The 22,901-nt window shown below is 46.3% G+C and overlaps 1 protein-coding gene across 15 annotated transcripts in view; it reads left to right on the forward strand.

Moving 5' to 3' along the window:
• The window catches only part of Frmd4a (FERM domain containing 4A), a 571,051-nt gene that overhangs the window by 509,775 nt on the left and 38,375 nt on the right, over positions 1 to 22,901 (forward strand). For all 15 annotated transcript variants that reach the window (XM_078023496.1, XM_040277346.2, XM_040277343.2 and 12 more), the window contains 3 exons: positions 6,720 to 6,796; positions 11,702 to 11,840; positions 17,326 to 17,467. In XM_078023496.1, the coding sequence (XP_077879622.1) occupies positions 6,720 to 6,796; positions 11,702 to 11,840; positions 17,326 to 17,467 (358 nt within the window). The remainder of the gene's footprint in view (positions 1 to 6,719; positions 6,797 to 11,701; positions 11,841 to 17,325; positions 17,468 to 22,901) is intronic.

Raw genomic sequence — 22,901 nt, forward strand, 5'->3', positions numbered from 1 at the left:
ACTTTGAAAACTATGCTTTTAGCCAGTACTAGTCTGCATGAAGTCTTATACGTAGGAAAAGTTTAAAACAAAATACTCAATTTTTCTTTTTTTAATTCAAGAGAACAGCTATGGGGCATCCTTGGATTTAGTAACACCTGGACACCCTGATGTCCTAGGAACGAGGATGCTAAGATAAGGATGGACATCAGGCTTGGGCCTCCCAGCTGGAGTTCTTGCTCTTGAAAACCATGAAGCAAAGCATTCAAGAAAGAGTGACAGTCATAAGTACTGATTATTTGGGACAAAAGCGTGAGCCCTAACTTGATGAGGTGCACAGCATCTCCATCGAGTTTTAAAAGGCTGGTGGTACAGAAACCAGAGATGGTTTTCAGCTCTACCATTGTAGTAACCACCAGAACATGCTTCACTCTATTCTTAGTAAAAGTCTTGTCTTCCCAGCTAGATCCTAAATTCCTTAAAAGAACAGTCATCCCTGTATCCCTGTGCGGGTTGGCTCTAGGACCCTACTTGGATACCAAAATTCACCGATGCTCAAGCCTCTAGTACAAAACAGTGTGATATTTACACAGAACCTGTGAGTACCCTCCTGTATACTTTAAGTCATCTCTAGGATACTTATAATATCTAATGTGATGTAAATAGTTATTGTACTGTGTTTAGGGAATGATGACGAGAAAAAAAGTCTGCATGTGTTTCTGCATTGTGTTGCAGACAGGATTTTCTTTTTCCAGGTATTTTTGATCCCTCATTGGTTGAGTCAGGTGCAGACTCCATGGATGTGGAGGGCTAGCTGATAAACATATGCTGGGCACATTTCTGCCCATTAGCATAGGCCAGTGCACAGAAGATACCCGCTACCAAATCAGTAGAAAAGGATGGATATTAGATGATGCCTAATACCCAAGGGCTTTGTTTCTCTTAACAAATAAAGTAAAATATTTTGAATGCCTGTGGGACTGATATAAAACTGGCATACGGTTTCAACCTATGGCTTCATCCTGCTTTTGTACACCTGCTTTTTTTTTTGCTCCCTAAAAATGATTGTGCCGCCATAGCAGAACCCTACCAGGGTGCATGTGACAAAAATCTCCTAGCCCAGGCTTGGGGCCTCTGTGACAACTCACATCTTAAATTCCAGGCAGCTCAGGTTCAGCTGCTTCCTCCTTTTGTCCTGCGGATGGACAGCAACTCATTTGATTTGCTGAGTGTGTAAATAAACCTAGAGGCTTGTGAGAGGCTTTCTGCATGTAGAAAGTAGAAAGGGCAGAAGTGAAAGAAGGAAGTGGAGTTTTAGTTTGGATGTCTCATCCTGAGCTTGGAGTCTGATTCTTCTTATTAGAGGACTCCTTGCTGGAGTTTGGAAAGTATGCAGCTTCGTTTAGACTGCCAAATCCTGATCATTTGAAGAAGCGACAATTTATTTAGCCAGAGCTTGAAACATTTTTGTTCTCATTCATCGTCAGAGCCCCTTGTGGAGTATTAGAAAGAGCCCAGGATGGGAAGTCACAAGATGTGCCTCTCAACATCGATGACTTATTTAACCTCTGCCCGTCCCTTAACCCCTCTCACTGGGGATGCTTCATCTGTGAAAGGAGGGGTTAGAGCAGATTGCTGCTGTGATTCTGTATAATGGCCCCTCTGGATGAAGCAGGAAGTTACTCATAGGGACATCATTAAGAGGCTTGGTGACTCAGCCTCAGAACCGGAGGAAGACAAGGCTCCCTGAAGTCCTGATCAAGAATAAGAGCCACCAGACGGAGCTTCCTCCCAAGCCCATATTTCCACATCATCCTGAGTGCTTGCCCACCATGCCACATGCTATCCCAGCACTCAGTAAACCCTGGCTGCAGAGGAAGTCCAGTGGAGCCGAGGCCCCTTCCTCTGCCCTAGCCTTCAGCCATACACAGGATGTGGGAATTCAAATCCAGCAGACTAGCTAATAGGAACCAGTACCTAGGCCCTGGCTCATTAAGGATTTATAGTACACCCTGTTGCACTCAGGGCTCAAAAGCAGTATTATTAGCTACTCGTTTGCTCTTTGTGGATAAATGTCCCTCATCTTCTGTTTTATACATGAGTACATTAAAACCAAGTAGAAGGTTTGTGACTACATTGGGAATCACAGCATGTTGGGGTCAGAAACTAAGAACCTACATCTAGGCCCAGGGTCTCAACAATGGTGATGAACCCTATTTTGGTGAAACCACTTCCTTTTTTTTTTTTTTTTTTTTTTAAGCCACTGAGCATCCCCAGTCCTTTTTATTTTGTGACAGGGTCTTGTTAAGTTACAAAGGGTCTCACTGAGTTGCCCAGGCTGGCCATGAACTTGAGGTCCTCCTGCTTCAGCCTCCTCAGTTGCTGGGATTGCAGGTGTGCGCCACTACACCCAGCAACTCCCTGATGATTCCTCTAAGTTTCTTTTCTATGCAAGCCCAAATCATTGAGGCTGTTCTTAATCATGATTATTGTTGTTTCTTAGTCCTTGATCGAAAGCTACTGAATAGTGAGGTGATTGCAATGTGGGAAATTAGAGGAAGTCAGGTCTCCAAGAAAAGAAAGTAATACTTGTTATCATTTATGGTATAAAGAGAAGGCAAAGCCATTGTGTAGGGCTAAAACGATTTGGTTTTATACATCCTCCTTCCTTGCCAGACACATTGTTGCTCATTTGCGAAAATCATTCCACTTGTAAAGTTAACCACCCATTAGTGACTAGGAACTGTTCCCACTAATTGGTGGACTCAAGAGGAAAGCAACATAGTTAGAGGTTGGGGTAATGGACCAGGTGCCCTTGACTTCTATTTCTGGTTCCTTCACTAACTTGCTATGTGGCCCTAGACCATTTCCCCTCATTTCTCTGGGCCTCATTTTCCCCAAGAAAATTTCCCAGCCACTCTTTTCGAGGGATCCTAAATGATCAAAAACAAACAAACAAAAAATGACATCTGCAGAACTTTTTTAAAGATGCCTAGATGAAGGCATTAGAATGGCCTTGATTTTGTAGGTTTTAATTAACAAATCCTTTGATTATTGATAGAACTACACAGTTGAGCTTTTAATTAGCTCCACAGGCATAATTGGCATAGGAGTGACACATTATCCTAAGGGAAGTAGCCCAGGCCTAAGGATGATCATTATGAGTGTCCCATGGGTCTTTATGTGGAGCTGCAAAGCGCAGCGACATCTTTAAGTGGTGGCTGGCATATGATGGTTGCTTGAATAGCCAAGAAAAGGAGGCTTCCCTGGAGCGGCTCAGACGATGAGGGGCTGCCCGGGAACCAGCACAGTCAGAGCCGCCTTTCCTTGTCTGTAAGAGAGAGGCAGGATCAAGCATCTTTTGTTTGCTTATTGTTTTTGCTCTGCCAGCCACAAAGCAGAGTGTTGAGCAGACAGGGGCTCCGAACCATGGGCACAGGGCACGTGAGCAGAAATACCCCAGGTTCCAGGAAGAGCCCAGTGACAGCTGCCCCTGGCCTCTAATAGCAGCTATCCCTGCCCTCTATCCCTGCTGTCTCCGTACTTCAACTCACCAGTGTGCCCAGCTCCCCATCTCTGCCCCCTCCTCTAAGTGAGGAGAAAACGATCCTCAGCCACCCTTCTCATGCCCAGCACAACAATGCCATCCTGAAAAACTACCCTGTCATTCATTCATCTCACTCCCACCTCCCCCTCCCAATATTGCATTTGTAAGATAAAAAACACATCTATAAAGTGCTTAAAGCAGGGAAATCCATTGTGCTGCCCCCTGTTACATTTGTTTCTACAGACAGTACATCATCTTAGAGACATGCCTGGGAGTCAGAACTCCAGGTTTCACTGCTGAGAACAGCAGCCAGAGGCAGAAGCTGTCCCAGGGGCAGCCACAGTGGCCGCAGACAGAGGGGCTGCAGCAAGCCCAGATGGTTTTGTTTGGTCCCGTTGGCAGACTTGAGGATCTCCACGCTGAACAGCATGAGGGACCACTTAGAGCAAAGGCGTGGTCTGTGTTTTATTTTGCAAGGAGTGGGGGAAGGAGGGATTGCCAGGGAACCAACCCTCTGAGCATTCTGCTCTGGGTTCTTTATCTGGGGGCTTCAAATGAAAAGGCACAAGTGGGGTTTTCTCACATATGATCACTCCAGGTGTGGCTACCTTTTCTCCTTGTAGGGGATGGGAGAATCCAGCCTCCCTGGGTCCTCCTACTACCTTACCTCCACCCCAACTGTGCTGCTGAGTCCTGGACAGAACCTGTCAGCACCCCAGCACCAGCACCAGAGCCAGATCAGCTACATAATTGGCAAGGCCAGTGCAAGATGGAAATGAGGGCCCCTTGATGAAAACTTATTAAGAATTTCAAGATGACAACAACAGGATTCATCCAAGCACAGGGTCTTTCTGAGGGGGGGGTCCTTCAGGTCACACACCCATGAAGCCAGTCCCATCCAAGATCCCACTTTGCCTTGTCAAGGTGGGTACAAGAGCATGGGCTGAGTGGCCATCAGCCATCAATGATCCATCTCCCCTTTTTCAGAGGAAAGAGGACAGATAATAGGGTGAGAAAATGAATCTTTATACTTAAAATTTTCCAGCTTTCAAATAATACAATTCCCCTTAAACTCCAAGTCAGGGGGCTTCATTAGGAAAATTTTTTAAAAGCCTACAGTTATTTATTTGCCAGTATTGGGGGGAAGTGAGAACAACTAGGAATCAGCAAGATCCAGGTGTGGAGAGTACTTACTTTGTGCCAATACGGTGCTAAGGAGCTGCTGCAGCTAAGATCCATCTTGGGGGCCCTTTCTTGCCATTTTATGAATGGGGAAACTGAGGCTAAAGGAAATGCCGCAACTTGCCCAAGGTCTAGCAACTTGGAAGTATGGGAGCAGATTCCAAATGTCTTAGTCAAATTCCAAAGCCTTGGTGCCTGGCCTTGTTACTCTATGTGTGACCTGCAGGTGAAAAGGCCAATGTCATAGAACCTATTAGTTCTGGGCTTTTTTTTTTTTTTTTTTTTTTTTTTTGACTATCATGAAATTTGGGTGAAAACTCCATAAAAACCTAGCAACCAGGGATCAGAGAGAACTCTGGGTGTTTCTATTGAGGGATTCACAGTGGCAAAGCATCCAAGGAGAGCCCTTGATGTGATATTTGAATAGTAAAGACACTGCTAAGGCAGGTGAACACAAAGCTGTCTGAGCCAGAGCGTGGCTTTAGAGCCTCCTCCTTTCCTTCAAATGTCTCTCCATCCACTTGGAATTGAAATTGACCCTTAAAGAGAGAGAGAGAAGTATAGTTTCCTTGGGTTTCAGAGTACATTGCACTCTGAGCTGCTCATGGAAGAGGGAGCTCTGTAGGAAGAGGCAGTTGATGTCTCCCATCTTATTACCTACAGAGACAAAATAATTTTAAAATTTCAGAGAGGAGACTGTAAAGATAAAAGATGAATCCATCCTAGAAAACGGTTTTATACCAGCTCATCTCTATGTGGATGGTGAACCGATTGGCCAAGCACTGACCACCAGCATCCTGAGCCTGACTCAGGATCTGACAGGGTGATCTGATGCAGAGAAGTGGCCCTCACATCGTTTAAGGTGGAGGAAACAGAGCAAGTCAGGATGGGCCAGGAGCCTCCAGTCAGAGGACTCTGGGTCTGGAATGAAACCTTAGAAAGCATATGTCCCAACTTAGTGGGCAGAAAAAGGGGGATCCCGGGGAAGAATCAGTCATCTCCAAGAGGAAGGATGAGAACAGGATTTCTGCTCTATTTCAGCAAAATAAAGTCACATCCTAAGTTTATGGAAGGGGATACAACATCCGTCAACATAAATGCAAACATGTGGGCGCTTGACTTTATCCTCCTGACATTTCCCAGAGGGTGAAGCAACTTTCATTTTCATCCAGTGAAAGGAACCCCGTTCCTAGAGCAATTCCATGCAGCCCTAATTGCTTCCCAGCATTACCATCAGACTGCTAGTTAAGGGGAGCTCTCTGCTTCCTTCTGTTGCTGGAAGGGCTCTGGCTGCAGTGTCCCTCTAGGGATACAACTCTTGCTTTTCTTTGTGCCACCAAGAAAGAATGGGCATGACAGTCTCATATTGTGATCTGGAGTCGCCTGCCCCTAACTCAGGTCCCGGCAGCCTCCGCCCTTTGCGAGCGCGTCGGAGGCTCTTGCACATTAGCGGGCAGGAAGTGGAGTCCCGAAGGGAGGCTGGGAATTTGAACGCCTTCCCATTTCAGCACTTGAGGGGAGGAAGCGCGGCTCGGCACTGCACTCGGCAGGCACAGATGGCTCCCGCTCCCCTCTGAGCGCCCGGTGCTCTCTCGGCCTCCTCTCCCTCCCTCCTCTCTGCGCTCCCTTCCCCTCCCCCCCGTCCTTGGAGGGAAAAGTCTGCAGAGCTGGGAACTGTCTTGAGAATCCAACAAAGGCGAACCCAAGGGGAGCAAGTGGAAAAGAACTTGTTTTGTTCCCGTTTAGAAACCTGCAGGAAAATCCACACCCACGGTGCCTGGTTTTAAACGGAGAGCTGCCGTGTGTGTGTGTGTGTGTGTGTGTGTGTGTGTGTGTGTGTGTGTGTGTGTGTGTGTGTGGTTTCAGGCACCAGCGGAGGAGCACAAACAACTGCACCGTCTCTGCTTTGATAAGGAAACTGCCAGCTGTGGAAAGTTAACCGGGCAAAGACGGGACAACAACGCTGGGAAGGCAGCGCTCCTAAGTTTAAACTACACTGTTTTCTGTCCAGATATTCCAATGGAGGCAATTGGAAAACCTGTATTTCAGAGAAAAGAAGTTTTCTGTGGAAGTTCATGACCCCCGCAGGTAAGCTTGAAAAGCCCTTTTCTGCTGAATGCCTGACATATTATTTATATTATTATTTTGGGGCTGTCATTGTTTGTGTTTAGTTTGGGGTGGGGGGAGAGGATGGTGAATCATGGAGAACAGGGTACAAATCAGAATGGAAAGCTTTATTGGTAAATGTGGTAGGTTCAAGCGCATGTGTGAGAGTATGTGTATGTGTGTGTGAGAGAATGTGTGAAATTAGCAATTTCATGACTGTCTCTGTGTGTGTGTGTGTGTGTGTGTGTGTGTGTGTGTGTGTTGCACACCACAGAGCTGGAGGGAAGCTTTGTGGCACTCTGTAACAAACACAGAGTTAAACCCCAGCAGTGGCCCAAGTCCCTTTAGGAAGCTTTTGCCAGAGAAGAGGCCGAAGGCTCCCTTGTCAGAGCAGTTGAGAGTGAGTGGGTTCAGGCAGGACAATCAAAAGGAATCTGTCACTGAAGCAGTTGTGCTCAACTGTTTTATTCCAGGAGCTATAATTTTAGAATGTTAGCATTGTGGGCGGATATGAAAGAAATACAATTATTTCTCCCTCCACCCCACACTGTACCCCAGAGAGCACCAGGATAAAAGATCCTTGCTCCAAGTAGAAGCCAGACAATAAGGGCCCAGTAAGGACTGCAGTGAACTGGCGTACAAGGGGTCGGGGCAGCTCCTGCCCTCTGCTTTTTCTTTGTCTGCTGGCAGTCCTAAAGTTGCAGGCAGCCCATAAGCAGCAGTAGAATTTCCTAGAATCAGGCCCGACACATAAGAATAAATCACTTTACTCAGGTCTGAAACATGGACAACAAGAAGATAGCCCTGGGAAAGTAGGAAAGAGATCAGACACTCAGTGGATTTGAGGTGCTATTGACACCTAGCTCTGGACTCCAGAGGAGATGGCACCAGTCCCACCTCACACAGGGCTTCTGGCATAGGAGACAAGCTGCCCTTGGGATGCTAAGATGACGCCCATAGTGAGAGAGCTGAGGCTTGTGCAGTAGCCTGAGTTTCTGCTGCAAGATAAGCCATCAGGACTCATGCACTGCTCACTTTGCCATTTAATCTGCTTGAAGCAGCCTCATGCATAGGTGAGAGCTTCTCCCTGCCCCACAGTTACTACAGTTCTAGAAGCTGGAAACCCTTCGAAAGCTTTCAAGTCTCTGCAGTCAGATCAGATGTTATCATCAGCAGAAGGACAGCTTGTTCAGCATTTCGAAGGGTCCTGGGACTGGTTTCATGTTCTAAAACGCTTCTCTGCAGAGCACACATATGCATCTGTGCAGGCCAAGGAGGGAGCGATGGATACCAAAAATAGAATCCAGCCAAGAAGAAATGCACTATTATTTTTTCAGGTGAACTGTATTGGACCAGATTTCTAGGCAGATGAGAGGAGGGGAAACAAGTGTTAAAAAGGGCGAAATGAATTCTGCCACCATGGGTCAGATGCAGAAAAAGGATGCTTGACAGTAAAAATTAAATAAAAATTGGATAATCTAAGGGGCTGTGCATAGGAGAGTGACAGATTCTCTATGCCAATGTTCTATTGGGAATTCTGCTAACTCAGGGTCACCTTGGACAAATCCATTAACCATGTGTGTGTTGGGGGGGCACACGTGTTCTCTCTACATCCATCATCCTATCAGTGATTTAATACTAAATCCCCTTTCCAAAGTCCAAGGCTATCGGAAAGGGTCCAAACCTCACATATCACCATTAAGTGATCTTGAGCCTATTCAACAGAAGGGATCAATCCCATGTACATTGAGATGGGGTCCTCTTCCTTATAACTTCTGGCATAGTTGTGGGGACAGGCAGAAGAATGAATGGACACGTGAGGAGGTTATGGCATGTCTACATCCTCTCACTGCAACCCAGGAAGTAGGTCCTACTGTTGGTCTTGTTCTGTGTGAGAGGCACAGGAATGAAGTGACTTGCTCTGGTTACAATTTCAGTTCTAAGATACTATTTCAGTTCTGAGGTTACAAATAGCTACTATGTGGTACAGGCAGGATTTGAACCAGGAAGTCTGGGGCCAAAGATCATGTTCTTTTTGCTACATTATACACAAAGTAGGGGTGCCAAGTGCCAAATGGCACAGAACATATATGCTGAATGAGGCTGATGATGAGGGCCCAGTTGCTCAGGAGAGCCTTCCTAAGGAGGGAGACCTGAGTGGAACCTGGAAGGGTAACTAATATGGAGGCCCTGAGGTGGGCCCATAGGAGGCTAAGGGGTCAGATGGATGTTCCTCAACTGAGAAAATGAGGTGAGAGAGGGAGGGCCTGGTATACACAGAAGAAGGAGGTGAAGGAACCCAAAGGTAGCAGCCTGGGCTTGGAGTGTGAACTCTGGAAAAGTAGCCCGGAGTCCACTCTGTTTTTCTAGAAGTGAGCAGGATGGCCAGGCATGGTGGCACATGTCTGTAATCCCAGTGGCTCAGGAGCCTGAGACAGAATGATCTTCAGTTCAAAGCCAGCCTCAGCAAAATCAAGGTGCTAAGCAACTCAGTGAGACTCTGTCTCTAAATAAAATACAAAATAGGGCTGGAGATGTGGCTCAGTAGTCAAGTGCCCCTGAGTTCACTCTCTGGTATTAATAAAAAAATTTTTTTTTTAAAAAGTGAGCAGGATGGTCAAGGGAGGCAAGGAAAGAGGCCCAGGGAGGTAAAAGCTCATTGTGGCTTCAGCTGGAAAGACCCATTCTCCAGATGCCTAAGGAAAGGGAATTGCTTTTGGTTGGCTACCTCAGGGGCAGAGGCAGTGCTGCTGCCAGGCCTTCTGCCTCAGCTGGTGGTCCCCTCCCCACAGCCCGAAGTAGCAGTTTAGGTTAGACACCTCCTCCTGTTGCTTGTTGCCTTGCCTATTTAGATCAGAGAAGGTTCATCAAAATGCCCTCACCTTATAGTGGTGTTCAGGGTCAACTCCTCCCCCAGGCCAGGAAGGGAGTGGGAATTAAGTTGATAGGATGGGAAGTGCCAGATAAAATCATATAACAAAGATGTCCTTTGTGGGAAACTGGGACGACAGGGACATCATGCAGGGCCAAGGTGTACTTTCTGAGTTGATCAGGATAGGTGGGATCCCATGGTTTGTCCTTCCCCTCAGGACACAGGACATGCAGTGAACTGCAAACTCCCATACAGCCTCCTACTTGCCTTTCTTTCTGCCATTCTGTAGGTTTGCAGATACTATTTCAGTTCTAAGGTTTGGGGAAAATAGAAAAGTCAGTGGGGTGGGAAGGGCCTGAGAGGAGAGATGAGTAGAGGAGATAAAATTAATGTTAGAGCCAGATAAAAACTCTGATTTAGATGCTTCCACGGAAGCATGGATTCTTCCTCCTTTACCTTATCTGAAAAGCAGCTCTTACTACCTTGATGAAAATACCCATCAAGTTATTTTTCCTCTCTACTTTGACTTTGTTGTTGTTTGGTTACTCTCAGGAGTAACTGTTTGAGCAATTATCATGGAAGCCAAACGGGGAGCTCAGGTCACAGTTTCTTTTCAAATCTGCAGAGACCCGTGGGGTCTCCTTCTCCTCGATCACTGCCTCCTGTTCAGTTACTTTCAACTGTGTGCTGTTTCATGCTCTGGCAACTTTTTTCCCCCTTAACTTTGGTTTGAACCAAAAGGAGGAAAAACCTGCCTAGAATCAGATTTCTAACCACCAGACTTGAATTTCTCCTTATAAGTTGGAATGAAGAAGACCCACTGTTAAATCTTTAGCCTCCAGAGTCACTTGAGAGGAGCAGCTTTAAGTTTTCTTCCAGGCAAAATTGGCCACATGGGAGGAAGTACTATTATTCACAAATCCTAATGACCCCACATTTCTTCTAAATTAGATATCGTAGTCTTGGACGGTTTTCTTCTGATGTACAGGTCGAATCCCCCCCCCACAAACCCCTCATAAGGATGTATATTCAAACACATGTTCTCAAATTTCACTTGTTCTGTTTTAATCTGCCTGTCTTGTAAAGCAAATATCATTGAGAACATGACCATGTGACTCTTTTCTTCCCCAAACTCCATTACCTTCTAGACCATGTTGATTGAGATTAATCTTTCCCATTTTGATTTTTTTTTTTGAGAGAGAGAGAGAGAGAGAGAGAATTTTTTAATATTTATTTTTTAGTTTTCGGTGGACACAACATCTTTATTTTATTTTTATGTGGTGCTGAGGATGGAATTCAGCACCCTTGCATGCCAGGCAAGCATGCTACCACTTGAGCCACATCTCCAGCCCAACCCTATTTTGATTTTTAAGGTCTGATTCCTCCTCTCTGCACCATACGTACTCCATGTGGGTTTGTCTCATTTACAAGGAGGTTGGAGGATCAGCTGGCTCATTCTTCCCTGCCTTTCCTCTCCTGATTCTTTATGGCCTCCTGCTCTCTGGATGTATTTGAAATTGATAACCAGATCTTTCAAGGAGCTTTGAGCTGGAGTGCTGTAGGAAGTCCTGTTTCCCTCCAGTGCTGTGGCCTGTGGCCATGAGGAAGGAATGTGTTCCTCTTCACCATGGGCAGCATTGCCTGGTTAGTAAAGAGCACCACTGAAGGTTTTTCCTGTCTCTGAGGTTTGTCTTGGCCCAGTGCCAAGAGGTGAAGATCAGACAGGACCATCCAGTGACCTAGAATGACCCATCTTATCCCTGACAAGACAGAAGGTTAGCTGAATCCTGAGCCATGAGGAGTCAGTTTCCCTACCTACAACCAGGGGTGCGTGTGTGTGTGTGTGTGTGTGTGTGTGTGTGTTCCTGCACACGCCTATGTTTGTGTGTGAGCTCATCTGTCATCTTCATGCCAGAGTTTTTAGGTCCCGATGTATTCTTACTAAAAGCCGTTGATTGATAAATGGCTTCTCTCCTCATAAATAAGGTTGAAACTTGTGATTCTTGCTTTCCCAGGGCTTCGGTGACAAGGAGGACATTTGGGCACAGTGGCATTGCAGTGCACACCTGGTATGCATGTCCAGCATTAATCAAGTCCATTTGGGCTATGGCTATTAGCCAACACCAGTTCTATCTGGACAGAAAGCAGAGTAAGGTAAGTGACCAGGCCTTTCACCAAGCCATGAGCTGGCCTCAAGGCAGCAGTTTAGAGACGGGAATGGATGAGTGGGGGAGGACCAGTGTCCTTGGTCCAAGACTCACACAGGTGTGGACTTGCCTCTCAGGGCTACAGGTGGGAGGAATGAGACTAGTTCTGTAAGAATAAGACAGCACATTCCATGCAGTTTGGTTGAGAGAGGCCCAGCCACCATCAACTGCTCAAGAGCCACTAGAGCCAGATAGGACTCTTCTGAGGAATTCTGAACATGCTTTTGGACCTCAGGAGACTCTCCCAGGAACAAGTAGTCCAGCCCTTTTTGGTGTTTAAACAGTGACATGTTTTATTTTTTGAAGAGTTAAAAAAAAAAAAAAAGGAACAGTGCTCAACTAATAGACACCATCTAACTGTTTAGAGTAATTGCTGTGAAAAACCCCCGAAGGCTTTTCCAACTGCCAACTCCATTTTTAAAAATGCAAAACTGGAAAAGTGAAAAAAAAAAAAAAGCAGCAGCAACAAGTCTGTTTCCCTAAGGTGGACCCAGAGCCTGGGGCTTAGTAAACAGTCATCTGTCCAGGGAGATTCTCCACCCCCAACCCAGACTTGCCGCTGTGTTTTCTAGTGGGTGGGAGAATGACGTGTCCTTGGTTCACACACAGCTTCTATCAACACTCTGCTCCCTCATCCCCCATCAGGTCTCTGGTACCCTCAGGCAAAGGCCGTGCCAAGATGGGTCCTGCACTTTTCCCAGGATCCAGTGGCTTGCGGTGTTTTATATACAGAGCAAGAAGAGCCGCAGCCCCTGGGCAAGTGGGCTCCACTACCCAAGGGGACTTCTCTCCACTGACTTCTCAGGAGGAGGCAGACTCTGATCACTGGATTGGGACCTGCTGGGGCTCTTTCTCTTTTGTCTATTTTCACTTATTGTGGGTTTCTGTTTCCTGGGGGAGAAAGTTGGGATTGAGTGGGAGATAAGAGATAGTACAGGAAGAAACGAAGCTACCCCTTCAGTCCTAATTTAGTTTTAAATCAGGGCCTATAGAACAGGCGTGCGCTTGCGCACGCATGTGCGCACACACACACACACACACACACACACACACACACACCACCTTTTTTGTTGTTGTTCCTGGGGTCTGAATCCAGAGGCATTTAACCACTGAGCCATAGCCCCAGCCCTTTCTCTTTTTTTTTAATTTCTTTTTTTTTTTAGTTGTAGCTGGACACAATACCTTTATTTTTTATTTATTTCTACATGGTGCTGAGGATCAAACCCAGTGCCTCCCACATGCTAGGCGAGTGCTCTACTGATGAACCACAACCCCAGCCTCTCTTTTTTTTTTTTTTGAGACAGAGTCTCTCTGAGTTTCTGAGGCTGTCCTTGAACTTGTTCAGATCCTCCTGCCTCAGCCTCCCAAGTCGCTGGGATTGCAGGCATGTGCCACTATGTCCAGCTTCACTTTCTCCTTTGTAAACCACTGTTCCCTTTTCTAAATCTTCCTCCTCGTCTTTATTTTTGGATCACTTTCTGGGGTGACTGAGTCAAGGGAGGAGCATTTTTGTAGTGAGGAGTCATGAGCCTTCCAGAGCTCTCCAGGTGTTGACAGGTCTTGACACAGGAATTTGAAGCTCACTTAGATCAAAAGAAACAGGGCCAAAAGGTTTTGACTCATGCTGCACATTGACACGGCCAGCGGATGCCAATGATTTGCTCTCCGGTAGCAAAAGTTGGAGGTCAACACCTTGCAACACCTTCAAACATGGGTACTGTTCAGTCATGGGATGATGAGGAGTAGAGGGTTGGGCAAGTCTCCTGGACCTCACTGCCAGTTTCTTTCGAGGGCAGACCACCCGCACACTGGTACTAGAGTTTTGAAAGGGAAAAAGAAATAGCACATTTCACCCAATGGATTGTGCAACATGGCTGTTTGAGGTCCCCTCTCTGTCCTCTTTTTTGTATAGAGTCTCCTGGATGGCTTCAGCAGGTGGTCTCAGTGTGACTGTTCTCAAAGGTGGTCCTGCCCTGCACATGGGAAGGCTGCTCGGCAGGTTTCAGGCCAGCCATGATGCAGAGAGTGAGCCTCAGGAAAGAATGGTCACAGATCACTGACTAACAAGGGCATCTTTTAAGAGGCAAAACCAAATGCCCACAGCATTAGGAAGAACTTGGCTGACCTTCTCAGTAACCCCGAGGGACCGAAGAAAAAGCCCACACTCCCGGGAGGAGTAGAATTTTGTCCCAGAAAACCTCACATACTCACAAATGTCCCAAAGCCCTTTCACTTCCCCTTAGGGACAAACTCCTCAAACCCCAGAAACAGGTGAGGGAAAGTTCCCCTATTTGGAAGTGGGAGAACTCTGTTTTTCAGAACCGTGACCTTGGACTGGTCTTTCATCACATGCGCTTTGCTCTCCCCAATTAGAGAACAGAAAAGGAAATTCCTGACCTAAATTAGTAATTGGTCAAATGACACAATGTTGGTGAAACGGCTTCAGGAAGTATGTGCTGTCTCTTGTTAACATCATTATTAAGCTAACATACTATTCTCCTGGCCGATGCATGTGTCAAGTTTAAATTCTCTAAAAGGTCCCCAAGTTAAATCAGAGGTGATGAAACTCCCCATAGGAATTACAGCACCTTTCATTTCTGGAAAGTCATTCTTTATAGAACAGATCCGTCTCTGGTGGGCAGCATAAGTTCTGAGTGAGTGATGGCCGACAGGCCTTCCAATGAAAAGCTTCAAATATTTCTGGCCAGCCTGTGTGGGCTGGCAGCTGGCAGGGCTTCCCACTCTACTGTATAGGGCCGTGCCAACCATTCCTTTCTCTGAAGTGCTTCAGCAGAGCCCAGGCCTCCCAAGTGATGTTTATCAACTCCAGAGAGACAAGTGTGGTCTAGTGGTTTGAGTCAGCAAGGGGGGGGTGGCCAAGATTCTCATGTTCTTTCCTCACACTCGGGTATTTCCTTCTTTAAGGGGCGTCATGAGTGTCTTCTGTCTGTCTCTCTCTCTCTCCCTCCCTCCCCTCCTCTTTCTTTCCCTCTGCACCCCCTGTCAGCTCCCCTCCACACATGTGCATAAAGAGACCCTTGCACCTTCTAAGTTAGGGTGGAGGGAGGCTGTACTAGTTGGTTTTCCGTAGTCCATTCAGTATGAGAAGCTAGGCAGTCACTAATTACAACTGGTAACTTCTATATGCTGACCCCAAAGATCAGAAATGTTGTCAGTGAGATCCCAACAACCTCGGCAGCCTGGAGCCAAGGAATGTCTTGTGGACTTGGGAAGAAAATATTTGAAAATATTTGAAACAATTTCATCAAATTGTTTAGATGAAACATCAGACACTTTTTCCTCTGAATTTAGAGCCAGGTCTTCTGGAATTGACCCCCAATGCAAATGTCTTTCCTCCTTACTCTTTTTTTTTTTTCCTTTTTAAAGTCCAGTTTGCTTTCTTTATTTCATCTGGAATCAAAAGCAGAGAGACAACATGGTAGGAAAAATTAAATCTTGCTCACAGAAAATCCTCCTTTAAACTGAATAATGTTTATAGGGCAAGATTTTCACATAGAGACTCTTCCAGGTTGGCACAGGGACTTGCCTCGGCAAGGAGAAGATGTCCCCAACAGTGCTCATTTCCTCTTAGTTCTCTCTCTCACTAAGACTGTTGGGTCATTGTGATATCTCCATTCCAGAAAGTTTCTAAAGCTTCTAAGAATCTGGTCTCCCTTATAAAGGACAGCTGTTATTCCCTTTCCATATTTTTGTTTTCCAGACTGATGTGTGGCAGGAGCGGAGGGCCTGAGTAGAAGACAGGTTTTACATGTGATTATTGAGATCCCTAAAATGCCAGGTGGAACCATCAGTCTAACCTCATTTAGGAAATTATTTCCAGGCCTTAATTTATATCCTTTTCCTATTGCAGTGGCCTTGACATAGATTATCTAACTTAGCCCTCATCCCACCTCTGTGATGTGGACTCTCCGATTTCCATGTTACAAACAAGAATCTGAGGGTCAGAGAGTTCAAGGGTCAAGGTCCACTAGAGATTAACTGGGAAGCTTTGGGATTCTAACCCTGCTCTCTGTGGCTTCAAGCCCCAGGCCTTTAGTACCAGGCGGCAGTAGTCTATATCATCCTGAGTTATTATTACACAACTGGTTAAGTGTGGGCTCCTTTTTATTAAAACATGGGTCTTGATAATAGAGTAGTGCAGAAAGAAAGGAAGTCATGAGTTGTGCTTGCTATGCTCGCTTGAGGATAAAGCACTACCAGATGGGTGCCGCTGATAGGCCGGGCCAAGGCCTTTCCTGCTTTCTGCTGCAAGCCAAAACCCTGTGAAGGCTCTCAGCTGGGATTGTTTTATGAATAAGGGGACCCTAACCTGAGGATGCTGACCTGGTTCTAAATGCAAGGCAAAAAGTCTAAGTTAGAAAGAAGACTTAAGTCTAAGTTGAGGAAGGACCAGTGGGGAGAGAGAAAAGGAAGACCGGTTCACACCAGGTGAACAAAACAAGCAAAAGCCTCAAGAGTTTCCTCTGGCTCATAGACGTTTGTCTTGCTAACAGGAGGAAAGTGCCCGAGGCCGGAAGTTGTGGTCATTCACCAGTGTGGACAAACACTGAGGCCAAAGGAAGGACATGGACTCAGAGTCCCAGACTACTTTTCCAGGACAAATGCAGGCCCCTGGGCCCAGACAGCCTTCCTAAAATCAATCACTTTTAGGGATGCAACTGTGAATATAGAATCTTTTTCTAATTACTCTCGCTTACTGTGTCCTTTAGCCAAATGGGGCTAATGAACAGGTGGATTGAGTGAAGTTTGAGCTATAATATGAAGACTCCGGAACTTATATGTAGGTATCAAAATAGAAGCCAGCATGTGCCAGAAGTTTTGAGTAGTGCCCACGCACACTGAGGTTGCAGGAATAGGGCACTGATCTTCAGGCAAACTTTCCAAGGTCACATGGATGAGAATTGAAGAGGTCTTCATAATTGCATAATTTATGGGTATTTCTTGAATTTGTCTGTCTCATGTCATTTAGAAAGCTGAAAATTATTTTTTCCTCCATGTTTAAGTTCAACATAGTCATAGTCACTTTTTATTGATTGCTGTGTCAGGCAGAGAGAAAGGGGGAGGAGGGGAAGGGAGGAGAGGGGAGGGTCGCCTCACCTCCTTGTGTGGTAGTTTATAGTTGGGAATAATGAGGCTCATGAGATTAAGTAATTTTCCCCACATCCAGACTTCAGTTCAGCCTACAGGATCCTGGCCTGCGACATTCCATCATTTGTGTAGCTCTGAGCCTCCTCTGCTCCTTCACACAGTGTTGGTGATTAGTGGTAGGGCTGAGGCTTCCAAACCTCAAGAGGCTGCAGATCCTGGGATGAGTCACTTTGCTAAATTTCAGGACACCGAGTAGGCGAGTGACTTCTGTCCCCTCTTTGAGAGGAATGACCTTCCATGACCCGCTTATCCTTCTGTTCCAGTCCAAGATCCATGCGGCACGAAGTCTGAGCGAGATTGCCATTGACCTGACCGAGACTGGGACTCTGAAGACCTCAAAGTTGGCCAACATGGGGAGCAAGGGGAAGATTATCAGCGGCAGCAGCGGGAGCCTACTGTCCTCAGGTAAGGCTGGCCTGCAAAGAACCTTCTGGAGAGTGTGAGAGAAGGCCTCCCTGTCATGGGTCTCGACCCTTGGGTAGGCTCTGAGAAGCCCGGGATCAGCCATGACACAGCAGGCCACCTGGCATGCTCAACAGAAGCTGGCTTTGTGCCCCACCAAGGTTGGGTCCAAATGGGAATCTGAAGAAAATGCCCCAAAGCATCCAAGGTGGTGGAGGGAGAACCACTGTATCCACATCTATGTAGGACAGACTGCTGGTCACACTCAGGTCTCTTCAAGAATCTCCAGAGCCTTTCAAAATACTGACTGTCCTGATGGTCAAGTCGACCTTCAGGAATATCAACTGCCAGGACAGAAAGTGAAGTTTGCTCTGTGTCTTCAAGGGAGGATTGCACACTGAGGAGAGGTGGAGGCCAGGGTCACGGTGCTGAGACACACACTCTCTTCCCAAGGCGCCTCCTCCAGTCTTTAAAAGGTGTAGGTTACTCTAGCTCAGGTAGGTAAGGAGAAGCTGGCCACCACCACCGGCCGTGACAGAAAGATAAGCACCTGTCCTCTCCAAAGGTCAGGAGACCTGGTTCTCCTTTTTCTGGGAGCCTTGGGCTGATTGTTTTGCCATTAAATGTTGAAGGGACAGAAGAGCTCTGAACTCCCAGATCAGGCTGACTTCAAGAGCAGGGTGCCCTCTGCTGAAAGGACAGGAAGAAGATGAGTTAGAGGAGGGCAGAGAGAGAAGAGGGCAGTGGTTACTTGGAAATGTGAGAGAAGTGACTAATGAAGGTTACTCCCAAGGCCACATGGTTAAAACCTGATTGATCTGGGGAGTCAGGAAAATAAAGCAAGATGTTTTCATCCTACCTCATCTTCCAGGGTCATTCTATAACTATAGATAGTGACTGCAACAACACATTAGAAAAGGAAAAGATGGGAGAGGAAGGGAAGCTAAAAGCTGTCCAGTCAGGTTCTGGACTGATGTTGTCCAATCAGAGCTGGGAAAAAGTTTAAAACTGAAGAACCAGGGAGAGGATGCACGCCCTTCCTGCACAGAGAGGCGGCTTTACTGTGCAGCTGCGGGAGCAATAAACCCAGGGCTTCTGGGTGGACGGGTTGAGGCCCAGGCAGGGCCCTGACGGTATGTTCACATGCTAGTATGTTTAGTAAAATCTACTGTATTGTCTTAAACAGAGCTACCTAAACAGAGCTACCAGTATTGCTTAAGCTTTAGGCCCTGCAAAACCTGGATCTGTGTCTGCCTGACCATCTCAGGGTTCACACTAACCTTTTCCCTCCCTGGGAGCCTTCAGAATGGTTTCATGCAAAAGATGTGTCAAATGGTCATTGTTTCTGAGACTTAGAAGTTTGTAAGGAAGGTCCTTAGGGAACATTGTCTTCTTTAATCAGAGAGAAGGCTATTCAACCTAAGCCCCCTGCCTGGAATTACAGCCACACCCAGGCTCCCGCTGAAAGGCAAAGGGTGGAACCAAAGCCCACACTTTGTCTTTTAGACACAGCATACAATAGTTTTCCTAACCCTGTTAAAACCCACAGTCTCAGATCAGAACCTGGGTTTGTCAGCTCACCTGCCTCCTTATCTAGTCATAGGGAACCCAGCCCTGATCCAGCCTGGATTCTTCCAGCTCCGGGGTTCTTAGGCAAGCATCAGAACCACATCAGAGGAGGTATGGAAACAGACTGCCAGGCTTCCCTCCAGAGCCTCTGCAGGTCTGGGTAAGACTGAGTTGAGTGTCTCTCCAACAAATTGCCTGGTGATGCCGGTCGAAACTTTGAGGGCCACTCTTCTTGCTGAAGAAGAGATAAAAAGCTGGAGGTAAGCGTGCTGCTTGTTCCACCTCCCCCCACTTGCAGCCTGTGTGTCCTGGTCCATCTGCCTGAGCCCCTCATATCTATCGGGCAACCTCCGGAGGCACCAAGCAACACCTGCTAGCAGCTCTCCATGAGGTTGTGCCAAAAGCTCCACATCCTAAGATGAAGCTGACATTACAGAACCACCAGGAATGAAATCTAAGCACCAGGCAATAAATCTCTATTACTGCCATCAGGTTGCCATTTATAATCAATTCCGTGGGATTGAAAAGAAGTTACAAAAACATCTCCCTGCCAAATCCACTCCTACACCTAATACATAAGCATGTTTCTCCCAAGATATTAAAGTAAGTTTCAAATGTTTAATATTATAGTGGAGGGGCCCCACGTGAGGACATTTAGGAGTGGACAGCAGGTTAGCTCTGGTCTGCCTTTCGCCCCCGTCCCCTTTCTGATGCTGCCCAGCAAAGCAAGAGGAAACACCAGGTGAGAAGGCCCCATTAGGCCAGGGAGCATGTCAACCTCTTCTCAGCACTGCAAGTTCAAGCCTGAAAACCTGTCCTTTAATGCCAAGGCTCCCTGGGGATGCCCCACACCCACCACCACCTCCATGACTTAAGAGAAACACTTGGGACAATGGAGGGAGGGACCACAAACAGGAAGCAGTCCATCCACTCACAAAGGGGATTTCTCCATCCTGTCCTCCCTCACGCTGTGGCCGCTCTCCTGCTTTCCTCGCTGGGAGGAGGAAGCCTGCCCTGTGGAGAGCCTTTGGCAGTCCCATCTGGAAGGGACCAACTTCAGGTCCCCCACAGTGGGGAAATCCAATCCCTGGCCTGAGAATCCAGGAGGCTGGCTGGACTCCTGCCCCTCCCTGGCTTTCTGTCCCGTCTGTCCTCTTGCCCACAATGTGCTCCCACAGACAGGACAGCCTCACATGCTTTCCCTGGAAGGATAGCCCTGATTTTTAGTACTCGCCTGACCTCCCATTGCTTCCTTCAGGAAATTACACACAGACTATCCAGTATCCAAACTGATAACCTGTCCCTTCTCCTTCCCCTCCTAATTAAATGGTGTCTAATAATTGTTCCATAAAAGCAGGTTGAGAACCTAGTCACCATTTGAAACTCCTCTTTCCTAGCCCACCCTAGGGAGCCACTGCCAGGAGGTGCTCAAGATACAGTTAGTTCTTGGGGCTGGGGTTGTGGCTCAGCGGTAGAGCACTTGCCTAGCATGTGTGAGGCCCTGGGTTCGATCCTCAGCACCACATAAAAATAAATAAAATAAAGATATTGTACCTGGCTAAAAAATAAATATTAAAAAGAAAAAGATACAGTTCTTGAAATGAGATGTTGGAGACCATTGAGAGTCCTGCGGCTGTGCGTGCTAAGAGTCTCCATGTGCCCAGAGGGCATGGGGTCTGCCTTGCTGAGGGCTGTTCTATGACCTGCCACCAACATTCTCTCTCCCCTCTGCCTTGGGCCTTTGCCAGAGGCTCTTAGACCTCTCAGGTTTGCTCTGGTCAGATCAGGCTCCTGTTGCAGTAGCACCCACCCTTGTCCTCTTCTGTGCATCCCTTTCCTTTACCAGGCTATGAGTAACTAACCGAGCCAGGGAACAACCTTGTAAGATTTCTATGGTATCAACATTTTTCCAGCTCCCAACTATGCTAGGTATTGTACACAGCATTTTAAAAAGTTGCAAGCCCTCCCTGCCAAGGAGTGTACATACTGCTGATGGATGCAAAACAGAGAACGTATTTCCATACTACTAGAAATGTGAAAAGCGATCTTCCTATTTAAAGATATGTAATTACCTTTAAAATTCCTGGGAAGTCCAGTCCTTGGTGTCTGAGGCCTCACATGCTACAGAAATGAAGAAATATCATTGCTATCATGTATTTACTTATTTTTATTCATTCTACTGTCTTTCTTATTTCTTTCCCCCCTTCCTTCCTTTCATTACTCATTGTCTACTCCAATGAACTTCTGTTCTTCCTCTTTTCCCCACTTATTGTGTGTCAGCGTCCACATATCAGAAAGATCATTTGGTCTTGGTTTTGGCGACTGGCTTATTTCACTTAGCATGAGAGTCTTCCGCCCATTCGTTTTACTGGCAAAAGTCATAAAGCCATTCTTTTTTATGGCTGAGTAATATTCCATTGTGTATATATATACACCATATTTTCTTTATCCATTCATCTGTTGAAGGGCACCTAGGTTGGTTCCACATCTTAACTATTGTGAATTGAACTGCTTTAAACATTGATGTAGCCATGTCACTATAGTATGCTGATTTTAAGTCCTTTGGGTATATACTGTGGAGTGGGATAACTGGGTCAAATGGTGGTTCCATTCCAGGTTTTCTGAGGAATCTCTGCACTGCTTTCCAGAGTAGTTGCACCCATTTTCACTATAAGCAGCAATATATGAGTGTACGTTTTTCCCCACATCCTTACCAAAATTTATTGTTACTTGTATTCATGATACTTGCTATTCTGACCGGAGATGGAATCTCAGTATAGCTTTAATTTGCATTTCTATAATTGCTAGATATATTGAAAATGTTTTCCCTATGTTTGTTGACCCCTTGTATTTCTTCTTCTGTGCTGTGCCTGTTTGGTTCCTTTGCCCATTAATGATGGGATTATTTGTTGTTTTTTGTTTTGGTTTGGTTTAGTTTGATTTGATGTTAAGTTTTTTGAGCTCTTTATATATCCTGGAGATCAATGCTTTATCTGAGGTGCAGGTAGCAAAGATTTTTTTCAGATTCTTTGGCTTTTTCCTTCACATTTTTGGTTATTTCCTGTGCTGTGAAGAAGCTTTTTAGTTTGATACCATCATTGCTATCTTGAACCCTGAACCATGGGCTAGCAATTTCAAAAAGAAAATGTCAACATAGTTGAAATTAAGTTTGAGGCTGGGACACTCCGAGTCCTGTGGTTGTAGATGTAGGGCTCTCCTGTGGGATGGATACCTGCAGGCCTGTGTCCCAGCAGAGGGCCACAGGGGTGGTAATCCAACTGAGTCTCAGCTATGAGCCTGTGATGGGATGGATGCACTTGTGTAGGGCTCAGTAAATCTACCTGTTGACACCGGGAAGGGGAGAAAGCAGGGGGCAGAGCCTAGATAATTCTTCTACCTTTGTAGCTGCTTCTGTCCCCTGCTTTCCCTCATATATGATCCAGGTAACAAATTTTGAGAAGGTTCAAACACAGAGTGAGAGGACAAGGATGAATTCACACTACTTGGTTTAGATGTTTTCAGAGATTTTGTTTTTAAAGGACCTGAGATCCTCTTCATGAGATCTTTAGAGGGCTTCTTGCTCCTTCCCTTCCCCCATTACTTGAAATCTCAGAAAAGACAGGAGGGGAGAGAAGGAGGAACCAAACAAGCTGCCTTTGTCTGGGTAGCAGAGCTCATCTGAGAGTGGGAGAGTCTGGGATTTGCTCTGAGTATTGTTTCAGGGATTTGCCTCCCAGAACAAGGGGACTTCAGTAGCTGCGTAGGGGCCCACCAAGCTGTGTTTTTGCTCTCAGGCCATTTAAAGAAAACCTGCTTAGGAACTATCCAGTTTCTGCAGGGCCCTGAGACTTGATACATTAACCAACCC

The sequence above is a fragment of the Ictidomys tridecemlineatus genome, chromosome 10, assembly GCF_052094955.1.
Source record: "Ictidomys tridecemlineatus isolate mIctTri1 chromosome 10, mIctTri1.hap1, whole genome shotgun sequence".
In the NCBI taxonomy this organism is placed as follows: Eukaryota; Metazoa; Chordata; class Mammalia; order Rodentia; family Sciuridae; genus Ictidomys; species Ictidomys tridecemlineatus.